General features: G+C 41.1%; 1 protein-coding gene across 2 annotated transcripts in view; it reads right to left on the bottom strand.

The window, feature by feature from the left end:
• CNTNAP4 (contactin associated protein family member 4) overlaps positions 1-24,867 on the bottom strand; it is a 235,811-nt gene that overhangs the window by 58,660 nt on the left and 152,284 nt on the right. For both annotated transcript variants that reach the window (XM_028501841.2, XM_036012240.1), the window contains 4 exons: positions 21,527-21,676; positions 16,014-16,185; positions 8,633-8,739; positions 5,780-5,899 (listed from right to left, as the gene is read on the bottom strand). In XM_028501841.2, coding sequence (XP_028357642.1) covers positions 5,780-5,899; positions 8,633-8,739; positions 16,014-16,185; positions 21,527-21,676 — 549 coding nt within the window. The remainder of the gene's footprint in view (positions 1-5,779; positions 5,900-8,632; positions 8,740-16,013; positions 16,186-21,526; positions 21,677-24,867) is intronic.

Below are 24,867 nucleotides of genomic sequence, written 5' to 3'. Positions count from 1 at the left end.
CATCCATACACCTATGTCTGTGGACACAGACGTAGGTGGTAAACATACAGACATATGCCAACAGCACAGGAGATCTCTGGACCAGGGACCTTCCGCTCCCAGAATCTTAGCAGTAACCATCCCCGACACCCCATTTTTCCACAGGCCCCTAAAGATGAGTGCCAGAGGCCCCTGCATGTGCTAGAGTTGCACCACAAGTGAGGAACCCCAAAATTATGAGACATGGAGCCTGCAGAGGACGGCGGGCACCTCTTCTCTCCGCCATAAAATGAGAAAGGAGAGAGGATACAATTCCTTACGTTTTTATCACTCTTAGAATGTACGCAAATGCTGCTAGGGGAGATAAGCCTTCAAGTCTCTCCAGAGAAATTCACTATCTCTTACTTCCAAGACATATTAATGTTTAATTATCCTTTAACCCAGGCTTCCAGATGTTTTTTCCTTAGAAAGTAAGTTTCCTTGCAACAAATAATTGTCTACAGACACGGAAATTCTACCTGGTAGAGGTTCCGCTGACTTCCCCCTCCGCTTTGGCAGCAGCCAGTTCTGTCTCCATCTGCACCTGCATTTCACCGCGCCTCATGCACCTGCGTGCGTCTGTTCTGGGGGGCCCCTTGAACAGTTCTCATCTCGCCACTTTCCTCATTGTTAACGAGGTACAGAAAACCTTCAAAGAGTGTTTTTTAGCTTTTGTTTTTATGTCTGTGTAAGAGCCACGATTGTATTTTGGTGAAAAGGATCCTCATGCAAAGAAAATTGTTGAGGTAAGGAGACACAGGGAAATGAGTAAGAAGAGAGAACTGAAATAGGCGGAAAATCTATTAACATTAATAAATACACTAAAAATATTGCCAAAAGGCAGTTTGGGTCTACTGGTGTCTCTCCCTGAGGATATTTCCAATAATATAAACTGTATGTAAAGCAACTGAATAATTAAGAGCTTGATTTATCTTAGACTGGCTGCTATTTTCGGCGTGATGACCGTGTGGAGGGGAAAACGTGCTGCCTAAGCAGCACAGTTGTCGAGCCCGTGTTCTTTCCTGCTTAATGGTGAGGGTGACGGATGCAGCACAGCCTGGAAGAGCAGGTAGGAAGTGCTGCGTCAAGGAAAGCCGAGAAAGGCGAGATGAAAGGAAAGAACATTCTGGAGCAAACGATGTAAGCAAGGCTGCATTTGAATAATGATGGTTAGTTATTAACTCTCATAGCTATTAAGAAGGCCTGATGATTGAAATCCCTGAAGTAAAAAATAATCTCATTGTAAGTCCTGTACTCTCCAGCCTGCTCGCTGAGGGGCCCCAGGAGCCCACAGCTCAGAATCGCGCAGGGGGCTGGTGGGTGGAGCAGAGCCCCAGGCCTGGGTCCCCAAACCTGCTGACTCGGTGACACCAAGCAGCCCACGGGGAAGGGTGCCTGTAAGACACCAAAGTATCATTTTCACAAAAGTGTGAAAGCCACTGCTCTGACTTCCACCCCACCCTCACTGAAGCAATCATCTTAATGCGATGTTTGATCGTGAGAAACTCCCTGAACATAAAACTCTGTCATTATAGGAAAAGCAGTGGCTGACTGGACCACTCCTCTACATTTCAGTAGCGACAGGCACTTGCATTCACATCATCCTGACTAATTATTTGAAAATTATAGTTAGGACACTCAGTTTGGAAAGAATTGTCCATTTTTAACATAATTGAGGAAAATGTCCATCCAAAAGATGCTTTGTGTTTTCTAGGTTGTAATGGTTGAAGGTATTTAAATACTTGTGAGGTCACAAGAAGAAGTGAGCGACCAGAGGGAGGGTCTGCGCCCGGCTATCCCACCACCATGACCTTGGCCTCTCCAGTCTCCCAAACTGCGGGAAATAACTTCCTGCTGTTTATGAGCTACCCAGGCTGGTGTTCCATGGCAGCAGCCAGGAGCCAAGGCAGGCAGTGTCCTCCATGGCTGCTAAAGTAAACAGAAGCCACCTGACTGCATTATATGAAAACATCTCTAGACACGCTCTACAGTAATTTCTCCCCAAATCTGTTTTTCCCAGGTTTTACCTCCATCTGACATTTTTATCTTATTTTTTATAGTTTACTTTGTATTATATTTTTTCCATTACCATTTGTCCACCTTATGCCCTCTTCCACCTTCACCCACCTCCCTCCCGCCACAGTCACCACGCTGCTGTCCGTGTCCATGAGTTCTTTTTCTTTTTGGCTTGATCCCTCCACTCCCCAACCCTCCCACTCCCAAGCCATCAGCCTGCTCTCCATCTCTGAGTCTTTCCCCATTTTCCTTGTTTCTTCAGTTTGTTCATTAGATTCCACATATGAGTGAGATCATATGGCATTTGTCTTTCTCTGACTGGCTTATTTCACTTAGCATAATGTTCTCCAGGTCCATCCATACTGTTGCAAAGGGTAAAATTTTCTTCTTTTGAGGGGCCAAGTAGCATTCCATTGCACAAATGATAGCTGTTTCATCCACTTATCTACTGATGGACACTTGAGCTGCTTCCAAACCTTGGCTACTGTGTATGACACTGCAATGAACATGGAGGTGTATGTATTCTTTTGAATTAGTGTTTTGGGTTTCTTCAGATAAATTCTCAGAAGTGAAATCACTGGATTATAAGGCGGATCCATTTTCAATTTCTTGAGGTACCTCCATACTGCTCCACTGTGGTGGCTGCACCAATATGCATTCCCATCAATAATGCAAAAGGTTCGCCTTTCTCCACATCCTTCCCAGCACTTGTTAATTTACTGATGACAGCCACTCTGACAGGTGTAAGATGGCATCTCACTGTAGTTTTAATTTGCATCTCTCTGATGATTAGTGATGTTCAGCATCCTTTCACATGTCTATTGATCATCTGTGTGTCTTGAAGAAGTGTCTATTCAGGTCCTTCAGCCATTTTTTAATTGCATTATTTGGTTTTTTGGTGTTGAGTTAGTATTACACATTAACACAAAGGAACTGTGGCTCCCATATTCAACCACCTTCTCAGTAGCTCACCTGAACGTGTAACAGACATCTCAAACTGACAATGTGTAGAACTGATCTCCCCCCTTAACCCTTTCTGACCACATCTCAGATGGTGGCAGCTCAAACACTTCAGCTGCCCAAGACAAAAATGTATTGTTTGGGGCTCCTTTCGTTTTCTCAGACTTCCCGAGCATTCACAGAGAAAACCGTACCTCCTTCCCTCATCTGCACTGCTGTTACCCCGTGCAAGCCACCATCATCTGCCCACACCTGGGTACCTGCATTTCCTTAACTGGTCTCCAAACAGGTTTCCCAACTCTTTTGATTGACAGATAGATAGATAGGCAGACAGGTATACAGAGAGATGATAGATACCGACCTATATAGATAGAAATAGATATACAGGGGTATGCAAAAGTAGGTTTATAATTGTTTGTAGGAAAAATAATGCAATAATTAATAGATAATAATACAAGAATAAACTGTGTTTCATGTACTCACAACTGTGAGCCTACTTCTGCCCATCCCCATGTATATTTATGCTGTGTGTGTGTGTGCACCCATGATATATACGTGGTTTCCTGACTTCCTTCGACCCCTGCTCCTGGGTAGGATTTCCCACCACACAGGAGCAGTTACGATCCTATTAAAGGAAATCAGGTTGCATCCACCATTGTTTAAAACGCTCCAATGTCTTCTCATCTCATTTGGAGTAAAACCAGAGACCTTACAACGCTGCTTTGTGGACATCGAGATTCTTCCCTTCCTGCCCCCACCCTGCCTGACTCTCCTTCTGCTCCTCGACTGCTCGCCGCACGCCAGCCTCACTGCATGTGCTGCTGGGCTGGAACACACCTGGCAAGATCGCCCCTCTCAGGACTTAGCAGTTCTATTTCCTCTGCCTGGGAGGCTCTTTCCCCAGATACTCACAGCCTCATTTTAAGTAGTAAGTCCACCTCTCCAACACCTTCAATTTAACGTTTCCTTTTTCTGACTTCCTGACACGTCATGGCCACTGTAAACTTTCTGAAGGGTTGGAACAGGTGGCTATCGAGCAGTTAAAATGTGATCAGGGAGACTAAGGAACTGACATTTAATATAATCTTATTTTAATGAATTAATTTAAATTTGTAAAATTTATTTCAATTCACTTGGTTCATTAATTTCAATTAGGTTTTAATCTAAATAGACACTTGCTTACTAATGGCTACTATATTGGCTAGCATACTCCATCTAGACTCCATTTCTTTGCACTTGATGAAGGAATCAGGATTTCCTTTTTACACCATTTATGCATAGCTTTCCGCAGCACCACTGCTTGCAAAGGAACCTTGGTTCCCTCTTTTTTGCTTCATTGGCCTGTTTCTCCTTGTGCCAACCCCACACCGCTTTCCTTAGCCCATCGGTACAATGCTTCAACTTCATTCTTCAAGATAAATTCGGTTCTTCTTGTTCCCTCAAATCTGCTGATAAGTTTTAGAAGCTGCTTGTTTGCTTTCACCTAACAATTACACCAGCCAGCAGACAAACACCCCGCTGGAATTTTAATTTAGGTTTGCACTGAATCAATGACTACTTGGGAAAACATTGGTATTTTTACCATATTGAGTTCTCTAATCAATGAAAATTTGATATATATATTTCTCTATTTACTTTGGATTTTGGTTTATCTCAAGGTCATTTTATACTTATCTATGTAGAAGCCTTGTACACCTTTCATTAGATTTATTACCGTGTATTCGAGATTTTTGATGCTAAAATAAAATCTAAAATTTAATTTTCTAATTGCTTATTGTTAATGTGCAGAAATTAGTTAATTTTCATTTCAACTGACATCCAGTAATCATCCTAAATTTTAGTAGTTCAACAGTAGATGGTTAAGAATATTCTCAATATATAACCTGGCCATCTGCAAACAATGAGAACCTCAGTTCTTTCGTTCCAGCCCTTATACCGTCTGCTCATTTCTCCTGCTTTCCTGCACTGGCGAGGACGCCCATGGCAGCAGGGGCAGCATGAAACGGCAGGCATCCTGTGGTGACGCTGGGCACAGGGTACAGCTTCCCGTGTTTCACCATAAACTGTGTGACAGGCTGTCAGGGTTTTTGTGGTGACTCTCTAACAAATTAAGGACATTTCCTTCTATTTGTAATATACTGATTCTTTTTATTTTCTTTTTTTTTACAAACAGATGTTGAATTTAATCAAATATATTCTCCACAACTATTAATTCCCATTTAAGTGTGTGTAAATAAAGAATTCAAGAAGAGCCCCGGCTGGCGTAGCTCAGCGGATTGAGCAAGGGCTGCAAACCAAAGTGTCACAGGTTCGATTCCCAGTCAGGGTACATGCCTGGGTTGCAGGCCATGACCCCCAGCAACTGCACACTGATGTTTCTCTCTCTCCCTCTATCTCCCTCCTTTCCCTCTCTAAAAAATAAAAATAAATAAATAAATAAAATAAATAAAAAATTTTTAAAAAGAATTCAAGAAGAAACTTCATGTTCACAAAGACTTTTACATGCATCCAGCTCAAAGAATGAAGTCTATCCTTTTTGTTTTGGAGCTTAATGAGATACATTTATTATTAGATGTTCTATGCTCATACCACATATATAGAAAATAATGACAACATTTCAAATCATTACCATTAAAATATTTTTAAGGATTTATGTTAGTTCTACTGAACGACATATATTTTAGTCAAATTGCAAATTAGGTCAACTTGCTACTTGCTTCATTTTAATTCTGAGTTTAAAGCAATCTTGCCAAGACCACCATTAAATGCAAGTCCGTTAACTCACCAGTCATGTTGCAGTACAGAAGGAACGGCTCCAGGGGCCCGCTTCCGTCCGAGTCTATGTAGTAGAGCCCGGACGTGTTTCCTCTGTGCTTATAGGCTTCGCACGACTGCTCATAGACAGCTGGAAAACAGTGGGTCCTCGTGAGTGGAACAGTACAGAGTGGATTTCTAAAATTTTAGTTTGGACACAAAATACTCCAAGTTTTAAAATTTAATACGTGTATTACTGACCAGAAAGGGAATCATACTTTAAAATAAAACTATTCTTTTTTAAAAAAATGGATATGGATGAAAGCAGGTTAGGTAGAAAAAGCGAAGGATGAGGCTGTATTTTATGCTATTGTGTTTTTATTACTAAAGGAATATGAGAGTACTTAGCCAGAATGAATATTTAATTTATTTTTACATTAGGGAGAAACAACAAAAAAGAAGGTAGTTATCTTAAAGGTTCCAACACTTATGAGCATAATTTTGGGGATCCACCCAAATGGACCGCTCAGCATCCGTGGTGACAGGTGTGCTGCTAACACCTGCAGCACAATGGTGCAATCAAGACAATCTGCTGGTGGCCAATAATATGCAGTAGAAAAGTCGTAAATAATGTTGTAAGCATTCTCCTTTCTTACACATGATTATCTATAAATAAAATCCTTTTTTATACAAGAAATATAATTTATAAAGCTCATCATTAATTTAAAAAGTAATTTATAAAAGAAACTTTCTGTAATGTTCTATAACAAGAATTCAGGATAATTAAAATTCAAAGCAGGAGAAATATTTATGTGAAATATTCCCCCAAGAGGACTCAATGTGATTTGACCCATAATTGGATGTTTTTCATTATAAAATTATATATTTTCCATGCACAAGTTTTGATATTAACACCTATAAATGATGCACAATCTCACTGAATACTCGGCCAGATGTACTGGTAATTTCCATCAAGCTTCTTATTCTGTGAAATGAGAAGCAAATCATCCCTGAATGTCCTCCCCTGATCTATTCTAAATTTTTGAAAATTAGGTTAGCGTTTTAGAAAATATGAAATAATGTAACTGATTTGCTCCATGCTACAAAATTTCAGATCATGCAAAATTACTTTTCCACCCCTCCACAGACTGATGGTTTTATTTTTTCCTATTACATATTACACAGATGGAAATATAAAGAGGGATTGCTTTCCGGTCACGTCTGTACTTTGTGCAGTGAAGTGGGCATGTAGGAATGGTTAATTTCTATTCATCTATACACACACACCTATGTTCACAAATTCCTTGAGAGACACTGGCAGCACCTACACATAGCTTTAGAGTGAAGGTGGATATTCAAAAGGTAATGTACCTGGATAAGGGTAACTGAGAGTACACTTTTGCTTCATGCATATTGCTTGACATTTTATAATGTGACTGTTCAACATATTATTTTTAATAAGACTTTTTAAAAGACCCTTTCCCTGCCCCTCCCTCTCCTCATGCTAAAGACAGTGCTGGCTTCACAATAACTAGTAAATAACTTGTCACCCCAGCCTCATTTCTCACAACGGTTATTGGCAAAAAAAAAAAAACCTTCAGCTTCATTAGACTACCTGTTCCAGAATCTAATAAACTAACTCAAAGATGAGGTCAAACTGTGGGCCACACATGAAAATATCTTATTTATTCATCATCTGTTTTTTTCTTCAGAGCTGTTGTGTTTACATTTAAAATTAGTTATTGATTACAATTAAAGGCAAATAATCAGTCAATCAAAATACATTCACCGAGCTTTCTGTTTTGAGTTAGTTGCTACCATGGGATGATGATAATTAAAATATATGGTCCCTCCGCTAGCTGGGTGACCTGGGTCAAGTATCCTGGCCTCTGATGACAGTGAGATGTGACCGCAGAGACAGCAAACCTTCTTCATGATCTTAGGAGGCGACACATAAGTTGACGCCCAGGAATGACTCAGGCTGCAGCCCTGAACGAGACTTCTCAGAGTCCCCTTGTGGAGCCCCAAGGGCCAGAAGCCCAGGGTTCTGATCTCAAGTCTGGGCGGGGCACAAAGCAGCGTGCAGTGAAGGGGAGTGAGGCTGATGACGGTCAGTAACGGCCTCGGGGAGCCCATCATATGCACCAAACAGCCGGACAATGGGCAGCATGAGTCTCAACACACACACACGCACACACACAAACTCTCGTCACAACAAATGCATGGCTCTAGACACCGGAAAGGAGTGCTGGCTGTGACCCCAGGCCCTGGGTGGAATGGCAAGGGCTCACGTCCTCACTGTGGCTCAGCTATTTCAGAAGCCTCAGGTAAGGGGATTCACCTCTCTGTCGCCTCATGAGTAGGTGAGGGATAATGAGAGTACCCACCAACTAAGGTGGTGGCCAGAACTAAAGGATCCGGGACAATTAGAAATCAATTGAATCATATGGTATTTGTCTTTCAAGATCTCACCTGTAAGTAGAACCTAATCAACAAAACAAGCAAGCGGGCAAAATATAACCAGAAACACTGAAGTAAAGAACAAACTGACAGTAACCAGAGGGGCAGGGGGAGAGGGATAATGGGGGAAGATAGGGGAGGGGTCATCAAGGAGCATGTGTAGAGGACCCATGCACAAAGCCAAAGGGGTAGGTTCGAGGGTGGGAGGTGGGGATGGGTGGGGCGGAGACTGTGGTGGGGTGAGACTGGAGACAGCTGCACTTGAATGACAATAAGAAAAAGAAATCAGCTGGATGTGTAACATTCAGGTGTGCATTCTCATCCGTGGTTGCACACACACGGCCACATATTCACACAGCGAGGACAGGGACAGGGAGCAAGAAAACAGGAGAGGGGCCGGGAGCAGCAGGCGTGCCGAGCTTACAGTTGTGGCAGGTGGCGCCGCTGTAGCCGGTGTCCGCACAGTTGCAGTGGAAGGCGCTCCAGGACTGGGAGCATTCGCCGCCGTGCTCACAGTAGTTGGGCAAACACCTGAAAGAAGGTGCAAGCACCGTCACTGTTTTTCACTTTGAGATACAAAGTATCGATCATTTGTCCGTGGTCATGTGCAAGAGGAATGTCAGCCATAACATAAAGAGTAAATTCAACACAACTAATGGTTATTCCGTCTGTCATTAAAGCACTTTAATCACAGAACTAAACCTTAGATCAATAAATTCATCAGATTTCAACCAATTCTCAGGTACTTGTGGCTGCTTAAATTTCAACCTTGTCTTACTCTTTCAGAGCCCTACCTTTTCCCTGAGTAACACAACACTGATTCAATATGTTGCCGGAGGTATAAATAGTTTACACAACATGACATCACTAAATCATATTGACTTACTACACTGAATATTTAAAGGAAGAAAAGAAAGAAAGAAAGAAAGAAAGAAAGAAAGAAAGAAAGGAAGGAAGGAAGGAAGGAAGGAAGGAAGGAAGGAAGGAAGGAAGGAAGGAAGGAAGGAAGGAGGGGAGAAGGCGTGGGAAAAAGGGACATCACCTGGTGCCTACATTCAGGACTGTGGCAGGTGCAGGACAGAGGCGCCAGACCCCAAGCGCTGTGTCGGGGTGCTCCGGCCCACCAAGCTGAACCCACCAGGGCCCCCCCAGGACATTTCAGTTTTCAAGAGAAATACAGGCGTGATCAGCATCTGTCAAATCCTGTGTGTGACTAGTAAGTCACTTACTAGTCCGAGGTAGTTCAGTTTCAACACCAGATACTAATCCATTCCTTTTAATGACACCCTACCTTTGAGAAGCTGAACTTTTAGAAGCTGATAAAAAACAAGAACCATGTGAAACATTTCAGGCTGAACAGTAAATGAGTGGCAGTGTCTGATCCAAACCCATGCTTTGAAAAGCTGTAGAGGACCCAACAGTAAACATGTGCAATTACTAAGTAATTGTCTTTCATTAACATTTTTAACTTTAATTGCAAATAAAAATATCAAAATATATATATATATGAAGCTTTCATAGAGCTACTAATTTGTTAGGACATAAACTAACCACTTTGTAAGTGGAAGTAGTAGGTATATTCTTCTGGCTTGGGGCACAGTGAACAAAATTACTGAACGACACATTGTGTCCAAGGCTTTAAATGTGCTCATTCATCCCAGACATAAAAATAAATTAACTACAAAACCTGCCAAGAATATATTTGTGATGGCAGTTCTGCCATCTCCTTTATTAAAACTAAAGATGCGGCCCTGGCTGGTGGGGCTCAGTGGATTGAGTGCCAGCCTGCGAGCCCAAGGGTGGCTGGTTCGATTCCCAGTCAGGGCACCTGCCTGGGTTGCGGGCCAGGTCCCCAGTGGGGGGTGCGCAAGACGCAACCAAACATTGATGTTGCTCTCTCTCTCTTTCTCCCTCCCTTCTTCTTTATCTAAAAATCAATCAATCCATCAGTATCTAAAAAACTAAAGATGGGAATTTCATGTTTTGCTTATAGGATTATTCCAACTTGAACTGAAAATAATATTATTGATTTTTCTTGATAAAAAAATAGATGTCCAATGCACAGAAATCAAACAATTCAGGAAATACTATAAAAGATATATAACTAATAATCTCAATATATAAAAATTAATGATATAAATATGTACTTGTGTGTTTGTGTATATATATACATTGGATATGGATATGGATATACCGAATTTTTCAGACTGTAAGATGCACTGAACCATAAGACACACCTAGGTTTTAGAGGAGGAAAATAGGGAAAAATAATTTGAAGTAAAAAACGTGGTAAAATATTTAATAACATAAATAACATAGGACGCCACACCTCCCCTCAGTGAGCCAGGTATACTACTTTAGAACTATAAGATGCACCCCCTTCCTCCCCAAATTTGGGGGGGGAGGAGAAAGGTGCATCTTATAGTCAAGAAACATGGTATATGTGTGTATATATAAGCAAAATATGCATGTCACTTCACAATCTGCCTTTTAAAAAATTCAAAAATAAATAATGCCAATTAAGTTTAAATATATTTTAGCATTTTATAGATTCAAAGGAATTCATTCAAAGAATGTTTTGCTATATATTTAATATTTTAAGCATTTCAAGTCAATAATAATCTATGAGAGGAAAATTTTTAAAAACTTAACACAACCACCCTAGCCAGCGATCAAAAGAGGACAGCCCAGACCGCCCGCCCGCCCGCAGGCGTCAAGCCGCACTGGAACAGGGGCAGACGCGCACGGCTCTGCGGGAACTCTGCAGAGGGAGCACGTGAGTACCGTCACCACGTGCTGTTTCTCACTGATCTGCTACGAGGAGATATGAATCCGGTTTCCCTGATCGCTAGTCAGACCTGACTTTTCACCTATTTTTATTACAGTGTGAAAGACTGAATTGTGGGTTTTATTTAAATTCATGAAATAGTAGTTTTGTTTAACTACTCATTGTAACCTATAGGAAACTACATTGCAGAGTGAGGTACTACTTCTCACTAAGTGTTGTAAACAATTGTATTACGCTTTTCTCCTCGCTAGTTATTCCAGTGCAAAATAAAACAACCCATCGACCCATCTTCTCTTGCCTTTTCCTTAGACTTCTCCATCATTTTTTGCAGTGCTCGTGAACTTGAACTAATGCATACATCAACATTCCCAAAACTGAAGTGACATGTACAGTTTTGGTTTTTCCCGATTCCTTGTCCATTCCTATGTAAATTTCAAAACACTTTGACACAATGTAAAGCATAGCTGGAATTAATGATATTGAAGTAAAAATCTACACATTTAGGAAAACTGAGTACGTGGCTGTGGGTCCTAGGATAATGGTGAACATCTGACTTCAAATCTCATATCCTTCCTCAAAACCATGAAATTGATAAGAACCACCCCACTCCCGTTCTCCTCCAAACACACAAGCCATGCCTTCAGTGTATCAGGAGACAGAGTAACACCATGAGCTTCTGATAATTTGTCAGCAGGGGAATAAACACTCCATGTGAGCATAAGGGAGAAGGACCCAGAGCAGGCTTAAGGCACACCTCAGAAAGGGGAGGAGGAGTGTGGGGCACTGGGAGGACCAGGGCCAGCCTGGAGGGAAGAGGGCACACGCCCAGGGACCTGGTGGTAGGAGCGGGCTGGGGCCACAGCATGATGGAGGGCCGCAGGCCGCGAGCCAGGGAGCCCGGAGGCAGGTGCTGGGCCTGCGGAGGTTGCCGTGGTGGACACTGTGACCCAGTGGCCTTGGTTCGTCAGGAGTCTCTGCAGCCCCACTGTCACTGGAGACCAGACCACACCATAACCCTTGCCTTACTGTGCTTGGGAAATGGTGACCATCCTCAATCAGCAGATACTCTTCAACATTTGATGGCAAAAGACAGACTGACTTCTTTCATTTAATAAGTACTTTGGTTCCAGGCAACATAGTATCTATGCCCTGACAACTGTAACCCTAACCCCAGCCCCACTCGGGTTTCTGCCAAGACAGGGGGACATGGACATGGACATGGACAGCAGCTTCCTTTGCAGCCCTGCCCTCACGCCTCAGACACCCCCCTCCCAGATTCCCTGGGCTCAGGGCCGCCTCCCCTGCCTGTCCACAGAGGACAGGGAAGGTTTGGAAATGAGCATGTGTGTGTGTAAGTGAGTGTGACTGTGCATAAGGAACATGTGTGTGTAGTAAGTGTGGGAATGATCTCACGAGTTTATGAGTGAGTGTGTAGAGACCGTATGTGTGAGACAGTGTGTCTGCCTATGGTGTGCGTCCGTGTCGGTTACTGTGTGAGGAAGGGTGTGAATGTGTATATAAGGAGTGTGTGTGCATAAGGACTGTGTGTGGTGGAGAGCTTCTGGATGTATGTGGTGAGCACATGAGTGTGTACATGTATTGAGAGACGTATATGTGTGAGTGTGAACATGTGTGTAAATGTATGTGCACCATCACATATAGCTTTGGCCTAATTTACAGTTAGTTACAGTAAAAAAGAACTGTTTTAGTTCCTGTCAAAGTTTAAAATATATCTTAATGTTCCTGTTTTTCACTGAGATTTATTGAGCCATTCAACTTTGTGTTTGTTATACGGTGGTTAAATAGTAACCACAGCAAATGCCACTGCGCAGCGAGGGCTGCATGGCAGGGCTGGCAGACACGGCAGGGCCGTCCTGGGGCCGGGGCCACCAGCAGCCGCCGGGCTCTGCCTCGTGGCCACGCCGTCCTGGCGGCCTCTCCGAGCGCCTCTCCGTGTTTATGAGAAACAACTACAACTCAGAACGGGTTCTAAGGGTTTTGTGAGGGTTAATTTAAATACATATTAATTAAGTTAAAATTAATTTAAGAATGTAGTCACTGCACAGTCTCACACATGCACACACACTCATAAACTCACATATGCAAAGTTCCTTACATCCTTGCACAGATATCCACACAATCCTCTACTGCTCACATGTTACACACACACACACACATGCACCATTCTTACACACTCACACACCTGTAAGGCCATTCCCACACATCTTTCTATATTCCTTATACACATACATCTTCTTTATACATGTTCACACACACAGATTTAAATACTGATTCAGGGAGAGTGTAAAGTTACTTTAAACACAACAAACTTCTAAAATCATTTAGATTTACTTGTGAATTTAATAAAATTCTCACAGATATATAATGCTCTTTTGCGTGATTGTAGATGCTTTTGTGATAAATGAATATATACTAATGTAAACTATTACCGGAATAGGAATAGCTTTTTTATCTTGTATTTTGTTTTTTATTTTTTGTGTGTCAGTGTGTATGTGAAAATAACTATGCAAAATGTTTGTATAACAATGGATGGTGTATAGTGAGGATATGGACAATTTTATGCTTTCTTTATACTTTCTTGTATTTTGCAATTTAAAAAAAATCATGTCTCTCATTTCATTATTTCCAAACATGAACAAATGCTCTTTTAAAATGTGCATGTATTCTTATGCATCATCCCAACTGCTCCTCAGAGATACGAAAAGAGTTAGAATCTAGGTATCTGCTGGAAAGATATTGGAAAATATTTTTGATACTCTGCCAAATCACTTCTTTCTTTCTCCTGTATCCCTTTCCAGTTTATCCTTTTCCTATTTCAATACAACTTCTAAACTAAACAATAAATAAATACTAATTCACGTTAGATGCTTAGCATAGCTAGTACACAGATTCATTTTTCAAAGACTCTATTTAGTAATGCTTTGGGAGTTATGTCAATGGCTATAGCATATAAGACCAAAATAAATGAGTCAGCCCTCTGTGTCCACTGGCTCTGCATCCGTGGATACAACCAAACAGGGGTGGAAAATATTCAGGGGGAAAAAGTTACCTGGTTGCTGACGTGTACGATGAAGTTAGGCCTAGAGGGGTTGTATGGGTATTGAACACATACAAACTTTTTTCTTGCATTATTCCTCAAATTATATAGTATAACAACTATTTACATAGCATATACATTGTATAAGTTATTGGAAGTAATTTGAAGATGATTTAAAGCATAGGGAGGAGGTGTGTAGGTTATATACAAATGCTACGCCATGGATTTTGTGTTATCTGCAGAGGTACTGGGCCCAATCCTCCCACAAATACGAGAGGATGATTATATATATTTTTTCTTATGAGTATAAGAGAATGATAGCTTGGAATTTAAAAGGTATACAAATGGAAACCTTGCTAGTCTTCTAAGAGTGCTCAGGTCACTGTGAGATGGTTTTTTTAAGAAAATGTACAGTCAAGACTTCTGCATAATTAGCTCACTATTTCCAAAGTCTTTTTAAGGTGTGATATCGAAACCATATATTCTCCAGCTGTGCTGTATCTCACTCTATTTCACAAGTGTGTACCTCCAGAAAGCAGGCAACACGGATTCAAGTGTAAACAGCAGCCCAAGTCAAGCACAGAGGAGAGGCCTGCTTGTACCCAAAGAATTGCCTGCAGTCTGAGCCGGTAAACGAGACTGTCATTCACAGGTGGATGACCGAACCACACCACTGGTCCCCGGTGGCTGTTACCCATCAGAGAGGCGGCTCCCTGTCTTTGTGAGGGAGCCATCTCAAGGTAGCAGATCCAGAGAGCCTTGTTATACGCCCTCCTCAAAACTGGGATTAAGGTTCCAGAGCTGGTATAGTTGTAACTATGGAAAAGCTCATTTAATCCCCAAATCAAGCCCACTGAGGTTTATTGTCTAAATTCTCCCTTTACATATCATCTTTTATTAGAGAAAGAACTGTTTTACCCTCCAAAGGGGTTAAGTAAATAAATGTGTATTCATAGAAAAGAAATGATGTCCTTCTAATTCATTTTTAAGTAAATTATAATTTTTAATGACATAACAATACCTATTAGTGTTCAAAATAGGACAACAGACACTGACAGAGTAAATGGTCTATCAGACAGAAATAGATGAGTGTTTGTCTTCATAAAATGTTTCCTACAAATAAAAGGTTATTTTTAAAACTCAGAATTTATGAATTTATTCAAAATATATGACTCTACTGAATGACTCTACTACAGGGCAGGGGCTGTTTGTCACAGAGCATAGTTTTCTAAAGTCTGACTAAAAAAAATTATTTGGCTAAAGTTGACCATGCCTAAAAATATTTTTAAATGATCAACTAGAATTATCATTCAAAAAGTTGCTTGTCCTCTGCAGCAAACTGCTAAGTCTCACTGCCGCACCCTGTGCGGACAGAGTTCCTGCTGAAACCGCTGGAGCAGTCTCGCACCACGGCCGACCCGGCAGCTGCAGAATTCTCCTCGGGACAGGCCCCCTTCACATGCCCTGCAGGGACGGTGGTATGGGCTTGTGAAGGTGCTCATTGGGAGCACAGCAACCAGTTAAACTTCCACACCTCTGATAGCATCACTCAGCTGTCAGGGAGCAAAGACAGTTTGATAACTGGCCCAACAGGACTCTGATTTTTTGGTCCCTGATGGTCAATGTGACTGCTCAAGTATCCTAAGCTATTGAACTTAGTGATAAAATTTTGATACATTGATATCCATCTAAGATTATAGCAGCATCAATGTTATCTTTTATGAACTGGTAGCATGTGTCCATATACACAGCGTGGTACAGGCTTTCTGTCTAAATTTGATCACTGCAAATAGGAAATATAAAACTAAAGGTACGTTTTTCTTACTTCTAATCTGAATATGATCATTCATTTCCCATGGAAAAGATGACGATAGGAAAAAGGAGAGAAAAATGTTTGTTTTCTACGTAAATTTTAATCTGCCTCCAAACATTTGCCGACGGTCAGGAGACGGTGCTTACCTGTCTGTGATCCCACAGGAGTCTACCTGAAGGTCGCTGAAGTTCCCCAGGGACCCCTGCTGAACGGAAATCAGGTCTACCACTCTGGCGCCGATAGAAATGTGCCTCATACATCCCTGAAATCCACCCAGGGGATTTCTGCATTTGGACCCAAAGCTGTTGTCAGGACAACCTGAGAAACACAAAACAAAGTAAAACCAGGATATATCATAATGAGTAAGAATTCAGTATCATAGAGTGCTTCATTAGAAAAAATAAAATAGGCATTTGATTATTTTATTAAAGTAATAGAGGGAGAAAAAAGCCCATTGCCAGTACCATTACTTAGCCCTAAATTATAAATTTCAATTTATACAAAGTATTTCTCTTTATTATCACAGAATTCATAGGAAATTACTGCTGTTACAATAATTATGTGCAAAGATACTGACTTGATTCAAACTTTAAAATGATGCATATATCAGCCCAGAATCCTAAACATGTTAGTCAGCAGTTTTAAATTATATGTAATTTAAATATAGGGACTTAGTCTTTTGGGACACAAAAAGAATAGAAATAATAAAAATGTGCACTGTAGATAAGAAAAGATAAATAAATCAATAGTGGTGAAATACTTTTGCATTTAAAGCTACCTGTTTGGAAAAGAAGTTATATTAACTTGAAATAAAGTTACCAACTACTTTATTTAATTAAATACAAGAGCCATGTATACATGCATTTTAATAAATCATAATAGCTTAATGTGAAAACATTTCATTGTTTGGTTTTATTTATACTTTGCCTCATAAAAGAGTGTTCTTTCATATTGATTTTTTTCTAACATTTATCTAAGACCTGTTACTAATTATTTAAAAAACAAAGAACTATAATATTGACCATTATTGTCTAGGATTTAATGATGTTCTAAGTGTTTCTCTATCCAGGTGAAATAAATAATTTTATGGAGTATGAACACACATATTATACTTCTGCATTTTCATTAATCTTTCTTTGCCGTTACGGTCGTCAACCACGATTACAATTTCAAAGACTAAGAAACGAACCAGCAACTTCCTAATTCTGTACAATTCATGCCAGTTTTCTACCTGGGAGTTTCTAGTATAATAAAATATTTTGACTGAGGATATTTACTCTTATTGCTTTGTTTTCCTAACAAAATGCACTTACATGGCAATTCAAGGCCAGTTTCATATGCAAAACTGTTACCAGACACTTGAAATGTTAAATTTTAATCAATGGAGAAAGTGAAGTTTCAAATTTCATTTATCAAGAAAAGGTAATGAAAGCTCTTTGAGTATCAATTTATAACACGCAGCACAATTCACATCTTCAGTGTGTAGATTACTTCCAGGGGATAGGACATGGTTGCCGTATCTCTGTACGTTTTCTGGATGACTTATTAACCAATTAAGAATGTTAAAATAAAAATAGAAAGGATAATAGTTCAATAATATATGGGGCAACTACAATATGCCAGGAATACAAACAGCTCTGCTAATCTCCTTTTCTCCAGATGGTGTTTCCTGACACATTTCAAACTCTTTGAAAATAAAATGAATGGTGCAGCACGCCTGTAGGAAACAAAACGAAAAAAACTTGTCGTCCCAAGAAAAGATCGTGGAACTTTACGGAAAGCACACCCTCATACCACGAGGCATTTCATATTCCTAGCCACAACATTGAACAGCAAGAGACATTAAAAACAAAGAAGGGTTAGAGGGGGGTTAGTCTCATTAGTCTGTGATAACAGGCATCCGCAAGTTAATGTAATGCAATAGCAGAGAGAATTTCAGCACTGAACCCATTTGAAATGAAAGTTCTAAAATATGAAGATTTCTGGGAAATACTTAATGCTGAATTAATGGATGGATCCGTTACTGGAGGCAGTTAGCATATTAAACAGCTACAAGGATGACAGATAAATTATCACTGTATGTCACTGAGCCAGAGTGAGATGTCGGTTTGACTCCATGGTGATGCTGCCAGCTCAGTGAATGGATAATGTTAAATCCACACATGCAGGAGTGTGTGAATCCTGCACACAGTTTGGTTTCTCCAGCTCATGCCACAGAATGTGTTAGACAAGAGCACAGAGATTGCATAGGGGAATATACAGAAGTTAATCTGGAGAATTAGATTTAAAATTTATAATTTATAAATGATAAAAAGCTGATCATAATGCAGTCTGACTTTTTGAAAAGCATATTATTTGAGGGAGGGGGCTAAAAAAAAGCAAACACTGATGGACAGATAGTGGAGTTGGGCATGGAGTATGAAGAGCGTGCCAGCCCACTCCCCCGACAGGACTGGCACTCCCGAGGCTGACACGGAATGGAGGCGCACCCCAGGCGGTGTGGGAACAGACCATGCCTTCACAGTGGGTCACTGAGGCCAGGTTAGACTGACCATTTACTGAGAACAGATGGGAAGTGTCTCAGAACATTGGGTATTCATTTACTTGAAGATAAACTGGCTGAAGAATGAACTACTAAGAAATGCTTTCCACCTAGGTAAAACAACCTAGTAATAAAGGGAGCTCTCATGTACATAGCCCAGAAGGTTTTCTAGGGTGACCATCTGTCACAGTGTACCCTGGGGGAGGGGCATTCCCAGGACTCTGAACTCTCAGTGCTAGAACTGGGGAGCATTGGTCACCCCATTGCCAGTCTCACTCAGGCCATCAGGGCCCCTGTGCCAGTCCTGCATTTTAGGGGACTTCAGTCTAGCCCTCATCCAGCCACAAAGTAAGGTGATGTGCCCACTTGGACCCTTCTCCCCACTATCCAGTCCACTCCTAGAATCCAGAATTCCCAGCCCACCAGCCCTAAGTGGACTTCCGGAGCGATGGTCCGCCTCTACCAGGTCCTGGAGGCACGAGGCTGGGAAGAGGAGGCAGAACAGCAAAGGCCTTCTGCTTCTTCTGGACCCTCGCTCCCAGCCCTGGGAACGTTAGGGAGCGCTGGAGTTTGCCGGCCACGTATACAGTGACTAGAACCTCATGCCAGGTCAAACACACCCTGGTACTGAAGGGTACCCCCTGAGAAGATGACTGAATAAAGAGAGATACCTAAGTAAACTTAAGATTGGTTATTTTTTAAAAAGTGCCAAAGTTGGAAATTTACTGTGGAAGCTTCCACAGTACACAGTTCAAAAACTTCAAGCCCCTTTAGCAGATGTCAAATCATAAAGGGAAAAAATAGATCCCAAAATCAAGACAGTGTTCACCTGGGGAGGTGAAGGGATGGGATCCTGGAAGGACAAATGGGCGTTGGTGACACCATCTTTCTTAGCCCGGAAGTGAGTGTGCAGGTGTGTTCTCCCACAAACAAACAAGGAGCACTCTCTAAATTGTGCAGGTCCCCTGTTTGGTAGATCTAGAACTCTTCACAGAGTCAAAGTTTGCTTAAATATAATGGTGCACCTCATATGCATCATAAGAAAAACAATATTACAGAGTGCACATGTGATCTATTTCACCATAAAATACTATGAGTGTGAATAAAAGCAATAAAAATTTCTACAAAATATAGGTAGTCATCGTTAAATCTGAACATGGGCGTAAAATACTTTAAGAATGATGATTCTATTGTCATGATTTACGCTTTTATCCAGCCCATTATTTTCATCATTTCTCTGCATCATTTGACAAGATGCTTATTTTTTCCCTTATCTCTGTTAGTGCTCCTAAATCTTTCCCTTTGAAGTAAAAGCTCTTGGTTAAGTTGGTCTATGTATCTTACATCTCTTAGAGGAATGTGTTCCTGTGGATTACCATACAACCAATCATGTATTTCATCAGGTTTTATAAACAACTTGGTTCAGAAGTCTACAAATCTGCCCTGGCCAGGTAGTTCAGTGGGTTAGAGTGTCATCCCAGTACACCAAGGTTGCAGGTTTGATCCCCCATCAGGGCACATGCAAGAATCAACCAACGAATGCATAAATAGGTGGAACAACAAATCAGTCTTTCTCTCTCCCTTGCTCTCTCTTCATTCCTCACTCTCTAAAATCAATCAATAAAAAAAATTAAAAAGAAATGTAGGAACCTTACTAAAGGAAGAGCGTGTCCTTTAAGATTGTTGGCACAAACACAGTAATAGATGACACAGGGGTTTAGTTTGCTTGGTTGCTCTTCCTATCAGGGGAATGACTCGTGATCTGTGGGCTCACTGTCAGCTCTTAGAAAGGAATCTGTATTTTATTTTTCTCCTTTTTATTGACTATATTAGAGAGATACAGGTTAACAAAATTATATGGGTTTCAGGCACACAATTCTACAACACATCATTGGTTCACTGTGTTGTGTGTCCACCACCTCAAGTCTCCGTCCATCGCCACTGATGAGGGGAGTGGAGGGGTGGGGCAAAAACAGAAAAAAAAAAGAGGAAAACTCATGGACATGAACAACAGTGTGGTGATTGCCCAGGGGCGTGGTGGGGGTAAAGGGAGGTAGAGAAGGGAATAGGGGGATAATTGAAGAATAGTAAAAATTGGGCTTTCCACCAAATTCAAAAGTGATTCTAAATAGAAGTAACATTTGAAATTTTAAATAACAATATGCCCTAACTGGTATGGCTCAGTTGGTTGGGTGTCCTCCCATAAAGTGGAAGGTCACCAGTTCAATTCCTGCTCAGGGCACATGCTTGGGTTGTGTGTTCGGTCCCCTGTTGGGGTGTGTATGAAAGGCAAACCAATTATTGTTTCTCTTTCTTTTTCTCCCTCCCTCCCCACTCTCTAAAAATAAACAGAATTTTTAAAATTAAACCAAAATAACAATAAAAAATACCTCAAGTCATGATTAGAAATAAATCTCACTATTAATAGTTTTAAGACTTTACCTTCCTGAAGGCAAATAACATTTTATTTCAATTTTCAGCTCTAAAGATTCATTTCCACTTTCAAAGTTTCTTTTCTAAGTTTTTAGCTCAATCAGACATCCACTGGACAAGTAAATGCCTCGCTTGTTGTTGTTCTCAAGGAAAAACTGCCTGGCATTGAAGGCTGCTGACCAAGTTTCATCAAATACGTCCGCTATTGTATTATTGCTCAGCAACGGGAAGATGTTTCTATGGCTAATTAAGTCAGATCATTTTGTCCATCGGCATAATATTGCCCTTCTATAATGGGCAGTGGGAAAGCAATAAGGATGCCCTAGAGATGCTAAGAGGTGCAATCAGGAAAATATTGCAATAAAACCAGCCCACTAAATCAGAAAAAGACATATAAGGACCATTTAATATTAGGAAAATAAAACAAAGTTTGAAAGTAAGAACTGAAGGGGTTGGCCTGATTTCAATCAATCTCATTGCAGAAACTGTAACCATAAGTTCACCTCAAATAAACACATTTTAGGTCATACTTTGTCATCCTGCTCCATTCAACATTTCCGTGCTCAAAGACAGACACTATTCCATAGTGTGGATGCAGGCACAACAGGATGGCATCCCCAAGACAGAGAGGCAGTAACTGCAAATACGGTTCAATTGTCCACATGGTCCCACCCCTTCTCTTACCTCCAAAATAATAGGTGCCCCCTGAATAAACCTGCTCAGGCCCCAGGAAGGCAGCCGCAGAGGCCACCTGGCCATCCACCACCATGCTCAGGTGATTCCTTTTGGCAGATAAGGAGACGGAATGCCACTGTCCATCATTCAATCCAGCACCTAGGGGAGATAAAATCAGCTACAACAGTTACGTCTCAACAGTGAAGAGTAGGAACAGTTGGTGAGAAACAGTAACATGTACACCGCCCACATCCGTTATTAAAGAGAAAGAAAAAGGAAGAGAGGAAAGGGAGGCAAGTGGCAAATCAGCACCCTCGATGGGGGAAATGTGCGTTATTGTCTTCCTTTCTTATGGGCCTAGGTGGAAAGAACAAAATTTCCAAATTCGGAGCAACCGAAATGGTTAAAATCTTTCAATTATTTGGCATGGACCAATCTTCAGCTTCCATCATGTAATTTAGCCTTTAAAGGGAGGGGTTTGGGAAGAGCACAGATCAAATCATTTTTCTGCTTTGGAACACTTGAATGTCATCATTTTTTATAATATTATAGAATACTGAGCAAATTACATCACGTCAATCATTACAAAATATTTGAAGAAACTATAATGAATACTACAAGTTTACTAGTACAAGGAAAAGTTAAAAAATAAAGCAGTATGCAAAACCCTATTTCCCCAGTTAATCCTCATAATTTGCAGGTTCCATCTTTGCAAATTCACCTGCTTGCTATAGTCTATTTGAAACCCCAAAATCAGCACTTGGGGCACTCTCGGGGTCACTCAGAGAGGCAGAGCAGGGAATCCTGCACATGTTTACGGCTGAAGTCAAACAAGGCGATGCTTCTAGTTTCAGCTCGCTAATGCAAACGTGTTCTCTCCTATTTTTTGTGTTTTTGTTGGTGATTTTAATGTTTGAAAGACCCTCGAGCAAAGTGATGGAATTCTGTCTATGAAGGCTGTGCTGTACCTTCACATTGTATGCATGTTAGACCAGCTTCATTCAGGCAATGTATTGCTGTTGGCTGTGACCTCCATGGTAATGAATCAAATATATGTATTTGTTTTTATATATAAATAAAAAATAAGGTGTCTTTAAATAGAATCACCCATTAAAAAGACTATGTATGATTGGTTGACAAAAATGTGACCAGAGGCCCTAGGAGCAATGGTTCATTCAGCATGTGCTACTTTGGTGTTCACGTCAACCTTATAGAACTTAACTATTGCGAGTAATGATAATCAACTCTCTGTATACCACGCTAATTATAGTCCTAATTTTTCTATGAATAAGGGAAAGGATTGAAAGAAAATATTCTTAAAATAGTAATTTTTGCATGAAGTTAAATTGTGGTTGTTTTTATTCATTTTTAAATATTGTTCTGTATTTTCCAAGTTTCTATACACAATCAAAAACTGCTTTAAATAAAAATCAAGGTTCTATTATTGCCCCGGTCCCTCCTAGAGCAGCCCCAGGGCCACAACTCTGTGAGAGGGCGTCGATTTTCCCGCTTACACAGAAGTCCATCTCCCAGGGCTCTGCGGCTGAACACTCAGAGGCAGGCGGGATTGAGGGCACCTCTGTTGTGGGCTTACCAGTAAGCTTTACGTCCACTAAATAGTCAACTCTGTATGATTCTGCAGATCAAATTAGTAAACAAAAATGTAAGTACTCTCCTAAACCCAAAGGTCACGGATCACTCTTCTGATATTATCTGCAATTTATTTCCCCTGCTATACAAGCTTTCAGAGAGAAAATGCATAGAAGCTTCTGTAGGTGATGAAGCTCTTTGCCCTGGACTCGTTTAGGATATATAACACAAATTCCATCCTGAGCATCAGAGCTCATTTCTACATTACATCCATGAAGCAGAAAGAGTTTCAAAGACCCGGCTTGGTTTTGGTTTGTAAAAGATGATGAGAAAGACCTGAAAAATGAAGAATGTAAGTTAGATACTTTTAGACATATTTTCTAAGGGTAGACTCTGAAATAGATGGCTGAATAGAGTTACAGAGTCCCTGATGGTATGAGCTTGGACTAAAATAAATCCAATGTCCCAGATTAGTCATCCAGTGCTTCCTCTGCGAGAACACATTTACAGTGAGAGTCCCTGGGCTGAGCGTTGCGCCGCCGGCACACTTCCTTCTCTCCCTGGCCCACTGCCTGCCTCCCACCACCTTCCCTCCAAGCACAGGTGTGCCTGCCTGTACACACAACTTTACTCCTGCTACTTCATTTTAGGCATTCCACTGGTCCAGGACAGGGCCTCTCAAACCGCCTGTGGTGATGGACATTTTCCTTCCCGATCTACAGCAGACAGATGTTTTACAAAATTCACTCAAAGTGAATTAACTAAAACATTAAATAAAGAAGGCATAAGAAAATACGGGCCCACTGACCACATGTTTAGATACTGCTATAGCAGTCCCTAAGAGCTGCCGGTCCCTCTTTAGCCTCGTCTGGGTGACAAGCGTTGTGCTGAACCAGCTCACTCCGGGGACCACTCTCTGGGCAGCAGTGCTCCCAGGAGACCACTGGGCTAGGCACCCCGTGGGCCTAAGTCACGGGCTCAGGAACTTCTTTTGTCCACATGGAAGCCAATCTAAGTGAAGAACAAAAGACTTCGAAGACAGCCCACTCAGTCGTCTGACACAATTACACGTGCCTATCGACCCAGCTGGCAGGTTATGAAGTCGGGCTGCATTTGTGGGGAACCCTTCGGAGAGCTATTCCCGAGCCTCACTGGTGATAGACGCCGTTCACTTATGATGAGGGGATTTACTACCTGTCAGTGGATTTATTACTCAAATTAAATAATGAAGGGCTTGTTTCATTCATTTCACCTAACTCTCCATAATGAAGGGATCGGTTTTAAATCAGATTCTATTTTTTAAAATACATCACTCCTTCCCATTTTTAGGTGGGATGGGAACTGAGCCCCTTTCAAGAGCTTGCAAAATCAGGGAAGGAGGAGGAATTACAGAATCTGTGTTTTTTTCTTGTTCATGATGTTAAGTAACTAAATGCTAATTCTAGCGCGCTGCTCCCACCACTGATCATTTTTGAGTTTGCAGGAGAGGGAATGTTGTTGGTATAATAATGCACTAATAATAATGATCGTTTTATTTTTATTGAACTATGATTCATAACAGGTACTGTGTGCTTTATATGCATTGTGTCATTTACTCTTCAACACTCTGCTGTTATTTCCTCATTTAACCATGGAGACAATGAGGCTCCTGGAAGATAAACAAATCGCCCAGGGTAGCATTCAACTGGTAAGCTGATTCCAAAACCCGCATTCCTCTGCCTGCAGGTCAAGTGCTCTCTTTACCTTTTTGTTCACATTGA

The sequence above is a fragment of the Phyllostomus discolor genome, chromosome 12, assembly GCF_004126475.2.
Source record: "Phyllostomus discolor isolate MPI-MPIP mPhyDis1 chromosome 12, mPhyDis1.pri.v3, whole genome shotgun sequence".
NCBI lineage: Eukaryota > Metazoa > Chordata > Mammalia > Chiroptera > Phyllostomidae > Phyllostomus > Phyllostomus discolor.
This window is presented reverse-complemented; position numbering and strand designations above follow the sequence as displayed.